The sequence below is a fragment of the Hyaena hyaena genome, unplaced genomic scaffold (genome assembly GCF_003009895.1).
Source record: "Hyaena hyaena isolate Hyena2069 unplaced genomic scaffold, ASM300989v1 scaffold_493, whole genome shotgun sequence".
NCBI lineage: Eukaryota > Metazoa > Chordata > Mammalia > Carnivora > Hyaenidae > Hyaena > Hyaena hyaena.
Genome location: NW_024081125.1, coordinates 409,320 through 426,748, shown reverse-complemented (window position 1 = coordinate 426,748; position 17,429 = coordinate 409,320). Strand labels below are relative to the sequence as shown.

The 17,429-nt window shown below is 49.8% G+C and overlaps 1 protein-coding gene across 1 annotated transcript; it reads right to left on the bottom strand.

Moving 5' to 3' along the window:
- Positions 1-6,201: 6,201 nt before the first annotated feature.
- SERPINA4 (serpin family A member 4) lies at positions 6,202-13,438 on the bottom strand. Its single transcript, XM_039254566.1, has 4 exons — positions 12,790-13,438; positions 8,572-8,845; positions 7,523-7,682; positions 6,202-6,759 (listed from the first exon to the last, which is right to left on the bottom strand). Exons 1-4 carry the CDS (start codon positions 13,430-13,432, stop codon positions 6,559-6,561), a joined length of 1,278 nt encoding a protein of 425 aa, XP_039110497.1. The 5' UTR covers positions 13,433-13,438; the 3' UTR covers positions 6,202-6,558.
- Between the last annotated feature and the right edge of the window lie 3,991 nt (positions 13,439-17,429).

Genomic DNA, 17,429 nt, shown 5'->3' with positions numbered 1-17,429 from the left:
GATCAAGTGCCCACGTCGCCAACTTCAATGTCAGGGCTCTTACAAAAGGGCTGCATCTAGGATTTCTGTGGGTTCATCTGGCCCCTTTTGACCTTGAAATTGGGGCTCTGAAACTCAGCCCCACCCTTTCAAGTCCATTTCCAAGATGCTGGTGCAAGTGCTGGCTCAACCCTTGTTGCATTCCCAAGGTCCCCAAGCCTGGGGCTTCCTAATACCAGGGTGTCCCAGGTATGGCCACGACGCAGAGGTTGTGTGGGTGAGCTGGGGCATGGAGTTGACAGTGGAGACCTGGGTTCAGGTATTGCCTAGGGGGAAGTGACCTTGGTGTTCAGCAAACAGAGTCCCTCTACAGCCTCTGTGACAGGAAGGGGACTGAGCTCAGCCTCAATCTAGAGATAAACAACGTCACTACCAGGCACCAAGCACTTGCTTTGTGCTCACCACCTTCCCAATGTGCAGGAAGGTGGGTACTAGCATCCCCATCAAATCATCAAGAAGACGGAAGCAGAGAGCCGTTAGGCATTCAGCCCAAAGGCACACAGCTAATAAGGAGAAGCATTAGCAACAGGGGAAGCTAGGTGTCTTCTGTCTAGATATTGCTTTCTGTCCCTTGTGCCACGTGACATAGCAAAAGTCTTTTCTTTCCTAACCTAAAGATTCGTAAACTGTGGTCTGCGGGGTGGGAATCGTGTTAACATTTGTGCCGGGATGGCTAGCGCGTCCCGCAGAGATGTCCATGTCCTAATGCCCAGGACCTGTGAATGTTACCTTCTATCACTAAAGGGACTTTGCAGGTGTGATTAAGTTAAGGCTCTTGGAAATGGGGGAGGGGGAGACTATCACAGATTACCCAGGTGGGTCCTAGCTGTACTTACAGACCTCAACCGTGAAGGCAGAGGGAAATCAGAATCAGAGGAAGGCAATGCGATCATGGAAACCGAAGGAGAGAAGACTGCAGTGTGGGGCCATGGGCCAAGGAGCCTCAGAAGAAAGCCCTGCTAACTTCCTGATGTTGGCCCAGTAAGACCTATTTCAGACCTTGGACCTCTAGAACTTTAAGAGAATACGTTTTTGTTGTTTTAAGCCACTAAGTTTGTAATAATTAACTACAGCGGCAACAGGATGCTAGTGCAGTCATGCCCCCAAATGGGCTCCAGGTGGAAGTATTTGGGAAAGATGGGGTTAACCAAGATAGGAAGGGCTTCTCCAGCTGTGTGTGCTGTTTGCAGAGACACCCCGTGTACTACTTTCTAAGTCTATATTATACGGAATATCTTGAGAATCTGGGGAAGGGCTGTGGCAGCCCTTGACTCTGCTTGCCCACTCAGGAAGGGGGCAGAAGCTGGGAAAGGTTTTGGGGGTGGGACGCTGTTCTCAGGGCCTGGTGCCTCATGTATTAGCCCGCTAATGAGGCTGCCATAACAAAACACCATAGACTGGGAGCTTAAAGGGCAGAAATTTATTTTCTCCCGTTTCTGGAGGCTGTCAGTGCAAGATCAAGGTGACACCACATGTGGTTGCTGGTGAGATCTCTCTCTTCCTGGCTTGCAAACGGTGCCTTCCAACTTGGGGCTCACATGGGCTCTTTGTGCTTAAGGAGACAGAGGGAGAGAGGCAGCTGTGGTGTCTCTTTCTCTTCTAATAAGGACATCATTCCTGTGAGATTAAGACCCAACCTATGACCTCATGTAACTTTAATTGAGTTCACTAAAGGCCCCATCTCCAAATATAGTCACATTGGGGGTTAGGGCTTCAACATATGAATTTTGGTGAGGGGCCACACTCAAGTTCATAACAGCCACAGTGAGAGGGTAGGATGGGCAAGTGGCCAGAATATGGGAATTTAAAGAACCATATCATTTGTGACACATTTATTTTTTGATTAACACCAAGAGCAACAGAGAACATCATCCCCAACAGGTGAGTTTCATCCGGGGCAGAGGTGGGTTCTGCTCAGCCCACCAAGTGTAACAATGCTGAGCAGAAATGTCTTTAAATAAACAGGGACCTTGGGGTGCCTGAGTGGCTCAGTCAGTTAAGCGGGTGACTTTGGCTCAGGTCATGATCTCATGGCTCGTGGGTTCGAGGCCCGCGTCGGGCTCTGTGTTGACAGCTCAGAGCCTGGAGCCTGTTTCGGATTCTGTGTGTGTCTCTCTCTCCCTTTCTCTGTGCCCACCCCCACTCATGTTCTGTCTCTCTCTCTCTCTCAAAAATAATAAATAGACATTTAAAAAATTAGAAAAAATAAACAAACAGGGGCCTTTACTGACCCACCTGCCTGGACCCCAACACTGTGAGCCCACTTTACCTGTTGAGACCTGCCACCTCTGGCAGCCATATGAGGTTGTCACTGTGCTCTAGAGGACAGGGTTGTGACAAAAGATGAAATGCAATAAAAGTTAACAGCCGCTTCTCAGAAAAGGACTCCTTGCAGTGTTTTTGCTCTGTCAAAGTAAATAGAGTTAAAACAATTTTTTTAATACATTAAAAAAAGAATAGCCCATGTCACGTACTGTGATGGGTTAAACTGTGCCCCAGCCCAATTGAAGTCCTAACCCCCCACCACAGAAGTTGACCTTATTTGAACATACGGTCATTGCGTATAATTAGTTACGACAAAATCAGACTGAAGTAGAGAGGACCCTTAATCCTGCATGACCAGTGTCCTTATAAAAAGGGGAGGGGCGCCTGAGTGGTTCAGTCAGCTAAGCATCTGACTTCAGTTCAAGTCATCATCTTATGGTTTATGAGTTCGAGCCTCACGTCAGGCTCTGTGCTGACAGCTCGGAGCCTGGAGCTGCTGGGATTCTGTGTCTCCTTCTGTCTCTGTCCCCTCCCTTGCTCTCTCTCTCTTTTTCAAAAATAAACATTTTTTGAAAACTAAATAAAATAAAATAACATAAAAAGGGAAATGTGGACACAGACATGCCCACACGGAGAATGCCACAGTTTGCCAGCAAACCACCAGAAGCTAGGAGGGAGGCCCGGAAGATTCTCCGTCACAGCCCTCAGAAAGGACAACCCTTCCAACACCTTGATCTCGGACTTGCAGCCTCCAGACTGTGGACGATACATTTCTGTGGGTTAAACCACTCAGCGCTTGCTGCTGTGTGTGATGGGATCCCAGACAAACTAATATACTCAGTCATCGGCAGCGGCCAGATTCGAACCCAGGCATTCTGGCTCCAGCATCTCGGTTCCATGAATGAGTGTTCTGTGGCCTCTGGGTACCTCCTGGAAACACGCGCCCCCACACCTTGCTCACTGTGGGTTCTCAGGGCCTGGGTGCTATTGAGCTTACAGTCGCCGCTTCTCAGAAAAGGACTCCTCTGGGGCACCTGGGTGGCTCAGTCGGCTAAGTGTCCAACTTCGGCTCAGGTCATAATCTCGCAGTTCGTGGGTTCGAGTCCCGCATCGGGCTCTGTGCTGAACACTTGCTCAGAGCCTGGACCCTGCTTCAGATTCTGTGTCTCCCTCTCTCTCTGCCCCTCCCCACTCATATTCTGTCTCACTCTCTCAAAAATAAATAAATGTAAAGAAATTAAAAAAAAAAAAAGAAGAAGAAAAGGACTCCTCTGCCTTCCCAGGCAGCCAGGGATGGAGCTGGCTCCTTCCTGCCACTCGTCTGGCCCAGCAAGAGCCAGGAGTCCCCCATCTGCCTCTTCAGGGGGTCCCGTGTCCATCCTCTCCCTGCTGCTGGAGCTGCTGCGGGGCTGTGTGCCCACTTACAGCTGGGACATGCACGTTGAGACCCAGAGAGGTGACGTGCCTGCCCCGCAGGACAGGGCTGGTGGGGAAGCAGGGGCCGCACCCCTCCTCACTTCACTCCAGATTTCACGTGCATCCTCCTCCCCAGGGAGAGGCCCTAGTTCCTGGGCAGTGGCCAGTCCCCCCGCTTAGCGACTCTGTTGAATGACTGAGCGAATAACCGAATGAACCCATGTTGCATCTCCCAAGCGGCGTCATGAGGGCCCACACAAGTAAGGGACCCCACAGGAGAGCAGCAAAGGAGACAGGAAGGAGTCCCGGGCCCCGCTCTGGGAAGGGGGTGGGGATTAGGCGCCCTGCGTGGATTCTTCATGTTTATTTATCGGTTTAATATTCCACAAGGGCATTTAGAAATCTGAGGAGTTGGAATAAAAAATATTTACCCAATCAATTCCATGTATGTGTCAGGGGGTGGTGATGCAGAGCAAACAGCTCATGGGGACCTTGCTCAGGGCACAGCTTTTTTAATTCATTCATTCGCTCATTCACTCACTCATTCATTCACCAAATATTAATTGAGCCTCAGCCACATGCCAGACCATACAATCAGCTCTGGGGCCAGGTTCCAGGGTAAGTGAGGGAAATGTGGGGTGAAGGGCCCTACCTCCTTCATGTCCTGTCTACTCAGGGCCCGGGGAACAGAGAAGACTGTCAGTCAACCATGTTTGATGGGAGAATGGCAGTCTACCTTGGGGAGGGCGTGAGGCTGGCAGATTCTCAGAGACGAGGAAGGGGGTGCTCTGGGTGATGGGGGCCTGCAGGAACGAAGGCTCAGGGTGCAACCTATGAACAACCTAGGGAAACAGCAAGTTTCTGTGGCTTGAGTCTTTGGGCCCAGGAGTGCAGGAGGAGGGACTGAGGCAGGAGAGGCAGGCGGGAGCCAGAGTGTGAGGGCCTTGGCTGCAGATAGAGGACTTTGAGCTTTAGTCTGTAGGCAATAGGGAGCCACAGAGTGCTTCTGAGCAGGGGAAGGGGCTTCATCAGAATATGGCAGCATCCCTCTCAAGGCTGAACTGAGGGTGACTGCTCCCCTTCTCTCCCCTTCATCACACTGAGGCTCCCCCTTCACATACCCCCCAGGGAGTGCCGGCCACAGCAACCACGGGCCTTGGGCTTTCCCCACTGAGGGGCTTGAACCCACCCACGCACCTGTTTCTATAGGAGCAGAGTTGGGAGTGTCAGCCTGGGCCTGGCTTTATTTCTTGCCTGATCACTAAAAAATAGAATTCAACTTCCCAATAGGTGCAGGGAGATGCAGACCAATATTTTCGGTAACATATGTTCTTCTCAGCCCATCAAACCAGGGGATGGACAGGAGGGTCTATGGTCCTCCGAGCAATGGAAGGCACCATGGTCCTGTGGCATTTACAGGTCCTTGTCCACACAGCTTGGGGCTGGTGTGACAAGCACTTCATTTGGGATCTTTCTTTTATCAATGTTGGCCCAGGGCTGTCCTGTCCAGCTCAGGGCTGTATTTTAGAGTCAAGGGGCAAGAATCCTGAAGTCTTCCCTTCCCATCCTCTCCCGCTTCCTTTTGCAACGATTTCTTCCACCATAAAAAAGCAATGTCTCCTACTCTGGATACTGTTTCGTGGTTTCCCACAACGAGCCTATTCTGTACTTGTGGCATTATTTGGGCCAGGGACCACATCCATCACACAATCCCAGCAATGTTGCAGCTCGTGGTCAACCATCAATGCTGGAGGTGGCCCTCAGCATGTCTCTTCAGTCACCAGGTGCAACCTCCTGCCTTGGCCACACCGGCTGAGAAGAAGATCCACGGACTCTTCCTCGGGAAATGTGTTTGCCCCAAATCACTGAGGCTTGGGGACCAACACAGCCAGGTGCTGTCAGCCCACCTCCTCCTGGGGGAGGGCTGGAGGTTTATTCTCGAAGCCTCTGGGTGGACCCTGATCAGAGAATTCACCTCGCATACCAGGGATGTCTGAACTGGACCACCTGGGTCAGCCCATACTACCCAGGTGGGGAAACTGAGGCCCAAGAAGGGAAGGCATTTGGCAGAGGCCCTGGAGCGCATCATTAGAAGTTGGGGATATTAACACAGGTGCCCAGGTGTCAGTCTCAGGCTCTTTCTTCTTCTGCAGCGCATCCGTGACCATGGCCATGATCTGGGGAACCGGCCACATCTCCATGGCCAAAGGAAGGGGCAGTGCCTGTGCTCTCCAGGTGGCTGCCTGCCTTGCAGGGCTTTCCTCATTAGGTCCCTGTGGAAGCTGCCTCGACTGTGCTCTCCCAACCAAGGCCTTCCGTGCCCCTGCTCTGAAACCAGGTATCCATCCTGCCCAGGACAGCTGGCTGCCCACACCGCTTCTCCCTTCCATACGCACCTTGCCAACCCCCTGGAACCTGGAACATCTCACCCAAATGTCTGCAACCAGCTCTGCCAAGGCCATGCAGGGCAAAACCCAAAGCGATGGAAAACAGGGATGCATTTATTGAGTATCTACTATGTGCGAGGCACCAAACCAGGTTCCTCATAGCCAGCATTTTGTTTAATCCCTTCAAACACCTGGCAAGGTGTCTCCCACTCTTCCGGGTGGCGCTCAAAGCAGTTAGGCGATCTGCCTGAGGTGGCACTGCCCCGAGGAGCTAGGTGTCCAGTCCACACGCACCTCGCACCATCCACGTCCCTCTCCCTCACCAATAGCCTTTTCTGCCCCGGATTCTCAGAATCTTCTTGTGTACATGGCTCCAAACATGGATCTGCTCACACTGAGTGCCCCAGGCCACATCCTCTGGCTTGTCACAGAAGAGCCAGCCCTGGGAAGGCTATGGTTTCGTGGGGTTGACAACCTTGCCCAGAAAGAGGATGCTCTGGGTATCGGTGGAAAAGATGACCACAAGGAAGGGCCGGTTGAACCGGAGGACCCCACGACTGTGCCGGGCGGACAGAAAGGTGATAAAGCTGCCAGTGGCCGCTGCAGCCTGGGTGCCAGCCTCGTCCACCTCCAGGATGGCTTTGTGGAAACTCTAGGAAGGAAATCACAAGTGTTACCTCCAATAGAACATGAACCAGGACTTAGGGAAGCCTGGAAGAACCAGAGATCGCTGAAGATCAACACCACAGTTCACTGCTGGTCAAGCCACTTGTTGATATCACAGCAGGATTGTCTACACTGGGTGAGTTGTTGAGCTGGATGCCCTCTAATTTACAGAAATAATTCTTTCTATCAGCAACTGGACACTTACTACGAGCCCAGGACGCTTTTTAAATCTTCATGACCACCCTGAAAGGTTAATGCATTATGGCTGGTTTACAGGTGAGGAAAATAAATCCAGACACTAGATGGCTCTTTACCGCTATAAGGGAAGGAACTGGAATTCAACTCTGCTACTCAAGGCTCTCCCTGATAGTGCACTTTTGTCTTCCTCACTGAAATCCTGGTCTCTTTCTCTTGTCAAAGGAATCTCTGATACACCCACCCAGCCCAGCCTGGTCTGTCATCCTTTCTCTATCAATGTGTCACTCTCCATTGTGGGGATCTAGGGAGCCCAGTTGGCTGCAAGAGCTCCCTGAAGACAGGGATTGGGTAGACACCATATTCCCAGTGCCAAGCAGCACGCCAGCATGTGGTGGGTTTGTTTGTGGAAGCCCGTGCCTGGGGATGGTTGAATGACACTCGAGCTCAGAGACTTCACGTGGCGGCAGAGAGAACACGCATCACCTGGCAGCTCCCAAGGGGCAGCTGTTCCCCACCGCGTCTCCAGGCATTGATGACCACCAATGACTTACTTTGGATACCTGCAGCTTTCGCTCTTCAGTGATGCCGGACAAGTCAGCCTTCTGCGAGAACACATCCACAAAGCCCAGTTTGGGCAAAATCTGATGTAATTTATAGGAGCCAGAAATGGAGAACTTGGGGAAATGCAACTCGAGCTTCCTGTAAAGGTACCTGAAGGAGGCATGGGGTTAAAACACTGGACTCGGGAACAAGCAAGGGACCCCAGCACACTGTGTCCACCCTGCCTGCACCCTCTAGCTGGACCCACTCCACCTGACTTCTGCCACCACAAACACAAACACCGTTTGCTCAGTGCTCCCAGGGGCTTAGAGCCAGGTCCCCTTTGTCCCCAGGGCCTGCTGTCTGCAGGACCTCCTCCCTTGGGAGCTCATCTTCAGCAGAGATGGTTTTCCGTGGGCCCCAGGTGTTTTCTGTGTTTTCCCAGGTGCCCAGGCAGATGCAAGTCTCCCCTCTCCTCTCCCACTTTTGCCTTTGCTTCTGTTGGGGTCCTGTGGTTTTCACTTATTTGGGACCAGATGATTTCTTTGGCTAGGATTCCTCTATCCCATGAGCTGTGTGAATTTTCCATCCACACGTGGCCTTGGGTTGAGGCCCTTTTCTTATATGTGGTTGGAAACATTTCCCACTCATAGCCCCAGAGTGATGTGGAAATTCCTGGCTACTTCCTTGATGGGCAGCTGGAGTTTTCTTAAGTCCCTCTATCTAACCATCTTGACCAGAGGTCTACGCCTTCACTGCACAGGGCGGACCCTCAGAGAGCCAAGGCCACGCCACCCAAGCCCTGTGCTGTATGAGGGTTACATCTAGAACCAGGACTCTTAACTCCTAGTCTGGTTCTCTTTTCACTGATAAGGGCAAAATCCTACCTCAGATGTAACAGGAGACTTCGCTATTTGCGGAAACTCAGGGAATGTCTTAAAGCAAAAGAGAATTCTTTCGTAATTTGGCAATCGCCCCCAGTATGGGGCACTGGCTTTCCTCAGGAGTGTCCGTTTGAAGGGCAGTGCTGTGGACTCAGCCCACACATCACACTGATTACCTCTTCTGAAGCAACCTGTTCCACCTTGTTAACATCTCTGGAGTCAAGACTTCCTCCACCTGCTTCATTTCCCCTCGGTTAGGAAGGATGAAAAAGGCCATCGCGTTTCCTTTGTAATCCATCCGCAGCACTGAGCAGGGCAAGTATCTGTCGTGAAGATACCAGTGATGCTCTGTGTCCTGCAGCATCATAGGAACCTTGACCACTGTATTCTCATCAACGTAGAAGTCTTGGGGAGTGGTCAATGAGGGAACGAATGGTTTCTCCCACAGAGCTGAAGGGAAGAAGGGAAGAAGGTACAAAGCACCCTGTGACCAACAAGCCAACTGTCCAGCCAGGAGATGCCTCTCCAACAGTGGCGGAGACCTCCACCTTACAATTTCATCACGGCATATCATTTAGACCATTCCGAACCTGACCTGCCTAAGGAATGGATCTCTCAGGCTCATTTAGATTCTAAAATATGAGATACAAAAAGGTATCAGCAAAGTTGTTTCCTGTCTTCGCCATTGAATTTACATGGCGGCACTTAATTTTTTTTGCCAACCTGATGTTTCTGTAATGGTAGCTCATTATGGCTTTGTAGCGCACTTTTTTGGTTAAAAATGAGGTTGAGCAATCTTTTGTATGTTTACTGACCTATTGACCAACTAAATGTCCTTTTTTTTTTTTTTTTGCATCAGTGCCAGATCATGGTTTTTTCCCCCTTTATTTGTGTGGGGCTGTTTCTTAGTGACTTGCAGGAGTTCTTTCTGAACATTAGCTGTGCATCAGTTGTGTGAGTTGCAAATAACTGTTCTCCCTCTCTGACTTGTCTTTTCACTCTCATGATGGTGGGTTTTGGTGATTGAAATTATTATTTTTTTATTTTTTAAAGTTTCTTTCTTGATTTTTGAGACAGACAGACAGACAGACACACACACACACAGAGCGAGGGAGCACGCCCAGGGCAGAGAGAGAGAGAGAGAGAGAGAGAGAGAAAATCCCAAGCAGGCTCTGCACTGACAGTGAAGAAGGCACTAGGCTAGAACTCATGAACCATGAGATCTTGAACTGCAACCATAAGTCAAATGCTTAACTGACTGAGCTACCCAGGTGCCTTGGTATTTGAAATTCTTTAATGAAGTGAACATATTCGTCTTTTCCTTTGTTATTAGGTCTTCTGTGTCTTGTTTAGGACAACTTTCCCTCCATATATATAATGTATATAGAATAGAAGCTTTGCTTTCCTTTTGCAAAAAGCACTTTAATCCACCTGGAAGGAATATTTACAATTGGTAGAAGGGAGGGGTCTAAACCCATGTGTTTTTCATTGTGGGGACCTAGTTTTCCCAGCACCAGTTTTTTTTAAATCCATTTTCCCCAGTGCTCTATCATGGTGGCGATATCAGATGTCCAGGTATCTATCCATGGCGCCATTTATGGGCTCTGTTCTGGCCTCACTCTTCTGACTCATTGGTCTACTTGTACCACACGGTCTAAATTAATACAGATTTATGACAAGGTTGGCACTCTGGCAGCATCGTAGCTATTCTTGACCTTTTGCTTTCTCATATACATTTTAGGCTCAGCTTGTTAACTGCTTCCCAAAAGAAAAAAAGAGAACCTGTTAGGATTTTGATTGGGATTACATTAAATATTTAGATTAATTCATGGGAGAATTGACATCGTTACCATATTGTCTTCCTTTTCTATGAATATGATACATTGGTGTTTTTTTATTATTTTTATTTTTTTAAGTTTACTTACTTTTGAGAAAGAGAGAAAGAGAGAGAGCAAATAGGGGAGGGTCAGAGAGAGAGGGAGACACAGAATCCTAAGCAAGCTCAAGGCTCCAAGCTGTCAGCACAGAGCCCAACACAGGGCTTGAACTCACAGACTGCGAGATCATGACCTGAGCCAAAGTCGGACACTTAACTGACTGAGCCACCCAGGCAGCCCAATATACCAGTGTTTTTTTTAAAGTTTAAGTCTACTTTAACATCTCTCAAGAGAATCCTCTCTACAGAGTACCTGCGCGTCTTTTGTTTGTTTTCTTCTAGGTACTTTTCAGTTTTGAAGATAAGCCACAATTTTGCCATTCTCTCACCATGTGACCTACAGTGAGGACTGGGTTAACTTCATGTCCCCAAAGTGTTGAGCAGATGTGTCAGCAGCCAGGATGCCTCTATCTCCCTTCTATTTCTGGAGAACCTCTCTTTTTCATGCCAACAACACTAAACCAGCCTGAGCTAAGTTTCTTTCAGAAGAGAGCGCCCAAACCTTTCATTATTTATAATCAGAGCCTGGGGTGGGCCGATGGTGTGTATTATACATTTAAATTATATTTTAAGAGAATGGCATCCCGTAGACTATCATGTAGGCACTAGGTAAGACCTAAATAGAGTTTTCAATAACATAAAACTATACACACACAGGAATGCATGTAAAACCTGGTGAAATCTGAATAAGGTTGTAGATTGCACCAATGTCAAGTTCCTGGTATTGTTATTGTACACTTACATAACGTGATCTAGGATAGCCTGCGTGGAAGTTGCATGGGATCTCTCTGTACTACTTTTGCAACTTCCTATAAGTTTATGGTTATTGCAAAATTAAAAAGGTTTTTTAAAAGGTTTTTAAAAAAGGTTTCAATGTTGCATGACAAATTCCCTGTGTAAAATGCAAGGATAAGAAATTTGGCTGGATTGTTAGTCTGGCTGGGAACGTTTCCCAGAATCTGTGCCCTGTAGAGTCTGGGTTCAAGGTGGTTACAAGCGCGAGGTGGGGAGGTAGATGTGAAGCAAGCACAATACCCTGAAGGTCCTTGCAAGAAGATGCGATGATGGACAGACATAGTGGAGCCCTGTGTGCTCCGGCTCATCCATGCTGTCCTCCAAGTTCATTGTCCAACAGTAGCTCTCCTGACCAATAGTGTCCCCAAGACACCACCATGTGTCCAGCACGGGCCTCTTCACATGTTCCCATTACGTGGAGCCACTGTGGGGGCTGAAAGCGCCTGATGTATATTCCCCTGGTAAGCTCCAAACTTCCTGCACGGAAGACTTCACTCTGTCCCTCCCACCCCTGCTTCCTCCAGACCTTCACGTCCCCACAGATATGCAAGGTCCAACTCCTGTAGCAATCCCCTTTCCCTTAACACTTATAGTTTTGCTTCTCTGATGGAACGCTGATGGTGCCCGCCATGTGAAACTGTCCTCACACTGTAATTTCAATGGTTAACATGTGAGTGTGAGTAGAAGACCAGAATGAATTAGGCGAAAATGTTAACATTTTTGGTTGCCTCAGGTGGCAGGATTAGGGGCAATTTCTTTTTCTTTTTAAGTTTATTTATTTTGAGAGAAAGAGAGAGAGAGAGAGAGAATGAGCAGGGAAGGGGCAGAGAGAGAATCCCAAGCAGGCTCCGTACTGCCAGTACAGAGCTCCACACAGGGCTCAAACTCACGAACCCCGAGATCATGACCTGAGCAGAAACCAGGGCTCAGATGCTTAAACAACTGAGCCATCCAGGCGCCCCTGGGCAATTTCTATTTCTCTTTTATACTCTTATGTGTTTTTAAGGATCTTCAAAATGGGTATTATCCTTAGATTAATTACAATTACTCTAATTGTTTATCGAGTATATATAATGGTCAGGGGGTGCTAAACTTCTTTTGTGAAGGGCCAGAAAGCAAATATTTTAGGCTCTGTAGCAACTGCCTATCTCTGTGGCTGTGTGAAAGCAGCCTAGGGACAATGCATAAGTAAATGGGCATGGCTGTGTGCCAATAAAACTTTATTAACAAACACAGGTAGTCCATCAGATGTGGCTGGGGGCTGTAATTTGTCTATATTTTTAGGCCCTCTTCTAAGGAGGACACATATCTGTGCCATGATTTGATCCTCAAAACAGAACTTTGAAGGGGGTATTCCTAAACAACAACCTTCCCTGTTTACATTCTTGGTAAATGGCAACGCTTCCTTATGAATCCAGAAGTTCAACTTGTACATTTCATACATTACTGTTACTAAAAAAAAACAAATAAGAAAATGTATCTAAAGATAGGAGGGTATGGAAACCTCAATGCTACTCACTCTTAAATATCTGATGCTCTCACATGAGTCTGCTAAGGGTTGCTTGGCCCTATCTGACCCCATCTATCCGCTTTTTTTTTTTTTAATTTTTAATCCATCTATAAATCGGGGAGACACAGGACCCACCGATGAACTGACTCTTACCTTTGAAGTAAATGTAATTCACCAGCACCATCGCGATGTCCGTGCTCAGGCCGCTGACCAAATCCACAATCTTCCCTTGAGTTTCCTCCCTGACGTGGTCATTGATCAGCCGGGTGGTGCCCTCAGTGTCGTGGAAGTCGGCGAGGAAGGGCTTGGACTCGTAGAAGGCCACGCTGTCGTTTAGAAATCCCGGAAGGATCTGCAGCTCCTGGCTCAGGAACAGAGCGCTGCCTGCGTGCACCTCCAGCCCGTCTCCCGGGAGGTGGAGAGTGTGCAGGAGGTGCTGGAATCCCTGGTGGATGTCTGACTCAGACACCTCCGTGAGGTTGAAGCCCAGACCCTCAAGGATCTGGGTCTGGGTATGTGAGCGGGCGCCCAGGGACAGCAAGGCGTAGGAGGAAGAGATGCTCAGCGGGGAAAAGAAGATGTTGCTCCCAGGGCTTTGGGAAGCCATCACGTGGTAGAGGCGGAGAGCAAAGACTGTATTGCCTGGGGCAACCTTGAGGCCGGGGGAGCCCTCACCTGTGCTCGGAGCCTCCTGATAGCCAAGGTGACCCTGGCTGCTGTGCTCAGGGAGCAGCTGACTGTGAGATGTGACCAGTAGCCCAGCCAGAAGGAGGAGCAGGTGGCTGGCAAGATGCATCTTCTGCACTCTCGGGGCTGTAGGAGGAAAGAGAGTTTCCAGGTAATGCCCGAGCAGGATGCCCAACTCTACTGAGAAGTCGGGGAAGGACAGTGCCCCCCGGTGATAGGCAACATGGTCAATTCTTGCAGATGGGCTTGTGGCAGACTAGCAAACACCTAGCAGCTTCCCAGTGTGGGTGAAGATGACATTCTGTGGATTAACAAAGCACATTCCTGGCGCCCCCACCATCTCCTGGCGTTTCCCATTCCTGTGAGCTCTGCAAAGCACCGGCCTCCATTCTTGTCACTGAGAGTCCCCAAACAACAGAATCAGGTCACCTAACTGGTAAATATCTGAGCTAGACCACAAGTCTCCAGACTTGTGGGGCTCCTTTTGCCCTTTAGCTAATTTCTTCAGCCCAGTGACCCACTGCACCGAGGGTGCGAATCACCAAAGTTTAGCATCTACTCCACAAACATCCATGGTGTGCCTTAGCGTACAAAACCACTTTAATGCCATTTTGTCTGAGCCTCTTACCCAGGCAGAGGTCAGTAGAACAGGCATTCTTACCTTCACTCCATGCAGGTAAGATCACTGATGTTCAAACACTGATTTGCCTGGGGCTCCTGGGTGGCTCAGTCGGTTAAGCATCTGACTCTGGATTTTGGCTCAGGTCATGATCTCATGGTTGTGAGATCGAGTCCTGCTTTGGGCTTTGCACTGAGTGTGGAGCCTGCTTAAAATTCTGCCTCCCTCCCCAGCTCTCTCTCCTTCTGTCTCTCTCTCTCTCAAAACAAAACAAAAAACAAAAAAAGAACAACCCCCCCCACCCACCAAACACCAAAACAAAACAAAAAACAAAAAACCCTGAATTGCCCAAAATTCCAGGAAAAGGATTGGTCTCTTTTCTTAATAAACTTAACCTACCCAATCAGGCTGCTCGATTTTCTCCCCTAAATCTGCTCTGCCACATCGGATGGCCCTACTGTTATTATCGGGTTCTCAGCCCCCAAGCCAGCTATCATGCCTAACCTGGCTCTGGCCCTCGGATACCACCCCCACCCCAGTCAATCTTTCCGCATATCCTGCAGGCTCTTCCCTTAACCTCCTGGCCTCCCCACCGCTATGACCCCCACTCAGGCCTCCAGCGCGGCTCACTCAGACACCGCAATGCCAGCTGCACCTACCCAACCTGACTGTGCTGGCTGGAAAGTGGCCACTCGCAAGGCAGGCTGCTGTGTGGCTGGGGTCCAGTGGAACTTTATTAATGGACGATGAAACATGAATTTCATATACATTTCATGTGGCACAAAATATTGTCCCCCTTTAGATTTTTTCCAGCCATTTACACATTTTATGTATTTATATTTATGCTGTATATTTATATTATATCTTGCATTCCTTGCTCAGGGGCAGTACAAAAATTGGCAGTGGGCCAGATTTGACCCTCGTTTGCTGAGCCCTGACCTAGACCATTGTAGCTTTCTAAGTAACTGGTCTTTCTACTCTGATTTCCACCTGGGAGCTGCAGTGATGGCTTAAAAACATACGTTGGATCACTTCACTCATCTCCTTAACACCCGTCGCCGTAGCATGGCTTCCGACCAGGCTGTAACACCTTCTCCCGTCCTAACCTCCATAGGATTTCCCTCTGGCAGGAACTCCCCACGAGCACCTGTGTCAGGGGCCAGAAGTGGCCTTGCAGGAGGCTGTTTCTGGCCTGCAGCACCGGTGCAATGAGGAGGCTGGTGGTGTTAGGTGTGGGGGTCATTCCAGCCCTAGGGTCTGTCATTTCTAGGTCCTTCTGAGTCTCAGCACCGGAAGTCTTATGTCCCGGAGCCCCCAGTCCTGGACAAACTAGAACTTGGTCACCCTCCCCTTTGAGTCTCAGATGCGGCCCTCAGAGAGTTACTCACGGTCAGTCCGGGTGTGGCCCTCGGGCGGCTGTCTGAGTGCAGGGGGGGCCCAGGAACGTGGCCTGGGTCTGTCAAGCCCAGGAAGGTTGGCAAAACCCCTCAGCACCCCCGGCACCACCCACCACCTTCCCGATTAGGTAATTATTAATGAACAGATCCATGGGTGCCGTGTGGAGTCTGAACACAGGGAAACCTCACTGCAAGTTGGCCCATCCCCTCCCACGAGAAACCCCCCTTCCCTCCGGCGGGTGGGGGGAGGCTCCAACAGAATTTATCCCTTGTTTGCATCACACAAGGTTTGCGTGGCACATGCTGAGGCCCAGGGGCTCCCTTAGTGGATGTGGTCTTCATAGTGCCCCTCATTGGCCATGTGAACTTGAGCACATCTATTTCCTTCTCTGGGTTTGTCATGCCCACCCATCCCATCCCCCACCACCTCCTGCAGAATGAAGAAGTAGGCCAGACCAGGGGCAGCAGACCCCAGGGCCTCACAAACTTGGTAAGGAGGCTTTCAGGGTGATGTAATGGAGAATGGTGGGCACGTGACACTGGGGAGAGTTAGCTCTCTGCAACCATCAACATCAATCCGGGCGCTGGGTCCTGCCCCGCCCCCCAGTATACGATTGCCACCCCCCGCCCCGGACTATGTGATTGCTGAACAGACTTCCAGCTTTAAAGTTAACACGATTCTGTGATGGAATCCTCCGAGATGCCACATGTTGGCCTTCGAGAAGAGTGAGGCCCAGGGGCAAGGGTGGCATGGGGTGGGAGCAAACCCCTCCTTGGGATGGGAATCCAATTGTACATTTTCCTTTTTAATTATGGATCTTAAAGCTGCTTTATCTCCAGTAAGCAGTGAGCTTCAGCATCCTTGGACCGTTCGGGAGCAGTTGAATATGTAAGGGACATGTGGCTTTTTATTAGGCCCACTGGGGAAGGAAGCAATATGGCCACTGATATTCCAAATGAAATGCCCTTGACATATGGCTGTTTCTTAAGCCCACTGGGGAAAGAAACAGTATGGCCATCGCTAGCCTGAATGAGCTGCCCTTGACATTCAGGCTTCCTCCTGTAAGCGTTTCTGAATGTGTCCAGGCACTTGGAGCTTTAGCTTGAGTGGAATATATACCATTGAGCAGCAAGATTGGGCAGGGAGCCCTGATCTGGGCAGGGCACAGAGTGGTAGAGTAGGTACAAGCACAGGCTTGGACCCAGCCGCCCTGAGGTTCAGGGGCATGTCCAAGTTCGCACAACAGAAATGCATCAACACCAGGGCAACAGAGAAACTTACCGGGCTGACAGGAGTTCGAATATGACTTCACTTGCTTCCTCCTCTCACCACACACGTGCACACACCAACCCCTCCCCACCCTCCTGAAGGACGTTCCTTATCCCATTTTACAGATAAGATAATGAAAGTCCAGAGAATTGCTAGCTCAGATTCCAGAGTTAGACTGAAGCCCACGTTCTTTCTCTGTTTGGACAAACCTGACATTCTTCTAGAATATTCGCTCCAGTTTTGCTTTCCACTGAAACTCATGTGCTAGAACATGTGTGCACACAGTAGGTGTTCCATCCATGCTCACTGAGTAAATGAATGAAAGAAAGATGGTTATGGATTCATGAGTGTGAAAATAAATTATTCCCTTTCCAGAGTCAACAGTTTGGGTTTTCCTTCCTTAGCTGGTTTCTGCAGTGAGTTAGAGCCCGATGCGGTGGATTCCAGGGGTCAGTGTGTGCGTGGTTACAGCTGGAGGGACAGGTGGCCTGACCCCGGTGTGAGCACATGGAGACTGCCCTTTGGTTCCTGGACCCTGCCCCTGCCCCTGGCTTTGAAGTTAGGCACCGCTGCTGCTGAGCGGGTTAACCCCGGGCAAGCCCCTCTACCTCTCTGAGGCTCGCTTCCCTCACCTGTCAAAGGAGGAGCCATCGCTGATTGGAAAGGCAGACGTGAGGGGATCCAGCATCCTCAGTGTGCTGCGCTCCAGTCTAGCCCAATGGAGTTTCCTTCTTCCCTTCCAGCTTCTTGCAGGGGTGACAAGAACAGGGAGTATAGGGCCCATCCCAGCCCCAGCACCGGCTAAGTTACTTCCTTTGCT

Bases quoted from the DNA above. Each gene is read 5' to 3' on its own strand.
- SERPINA4 (XM_039254566.1), bottom strand. From the start codon at position 13,432: ATGCATCTTGCCAGCCACCTGCTCCTCCTTCTGGCTGGGCTACTGGTC. The intron at 8,846-12,789 runs GTAAGAGTCAGT...TCTTCCCTTCAG, and splicing joins GAATTACATTTACTTCAAAG to CTCTGTGGGAGAAACCATTC. The intron at 6,760-7,522 runs GTAAGTCATTGG...TTTCCTTCCTAG, and splicing joins GAAAGCTGCAGGTATCCAAA to AGTTTCCACAAAGCCATCCT.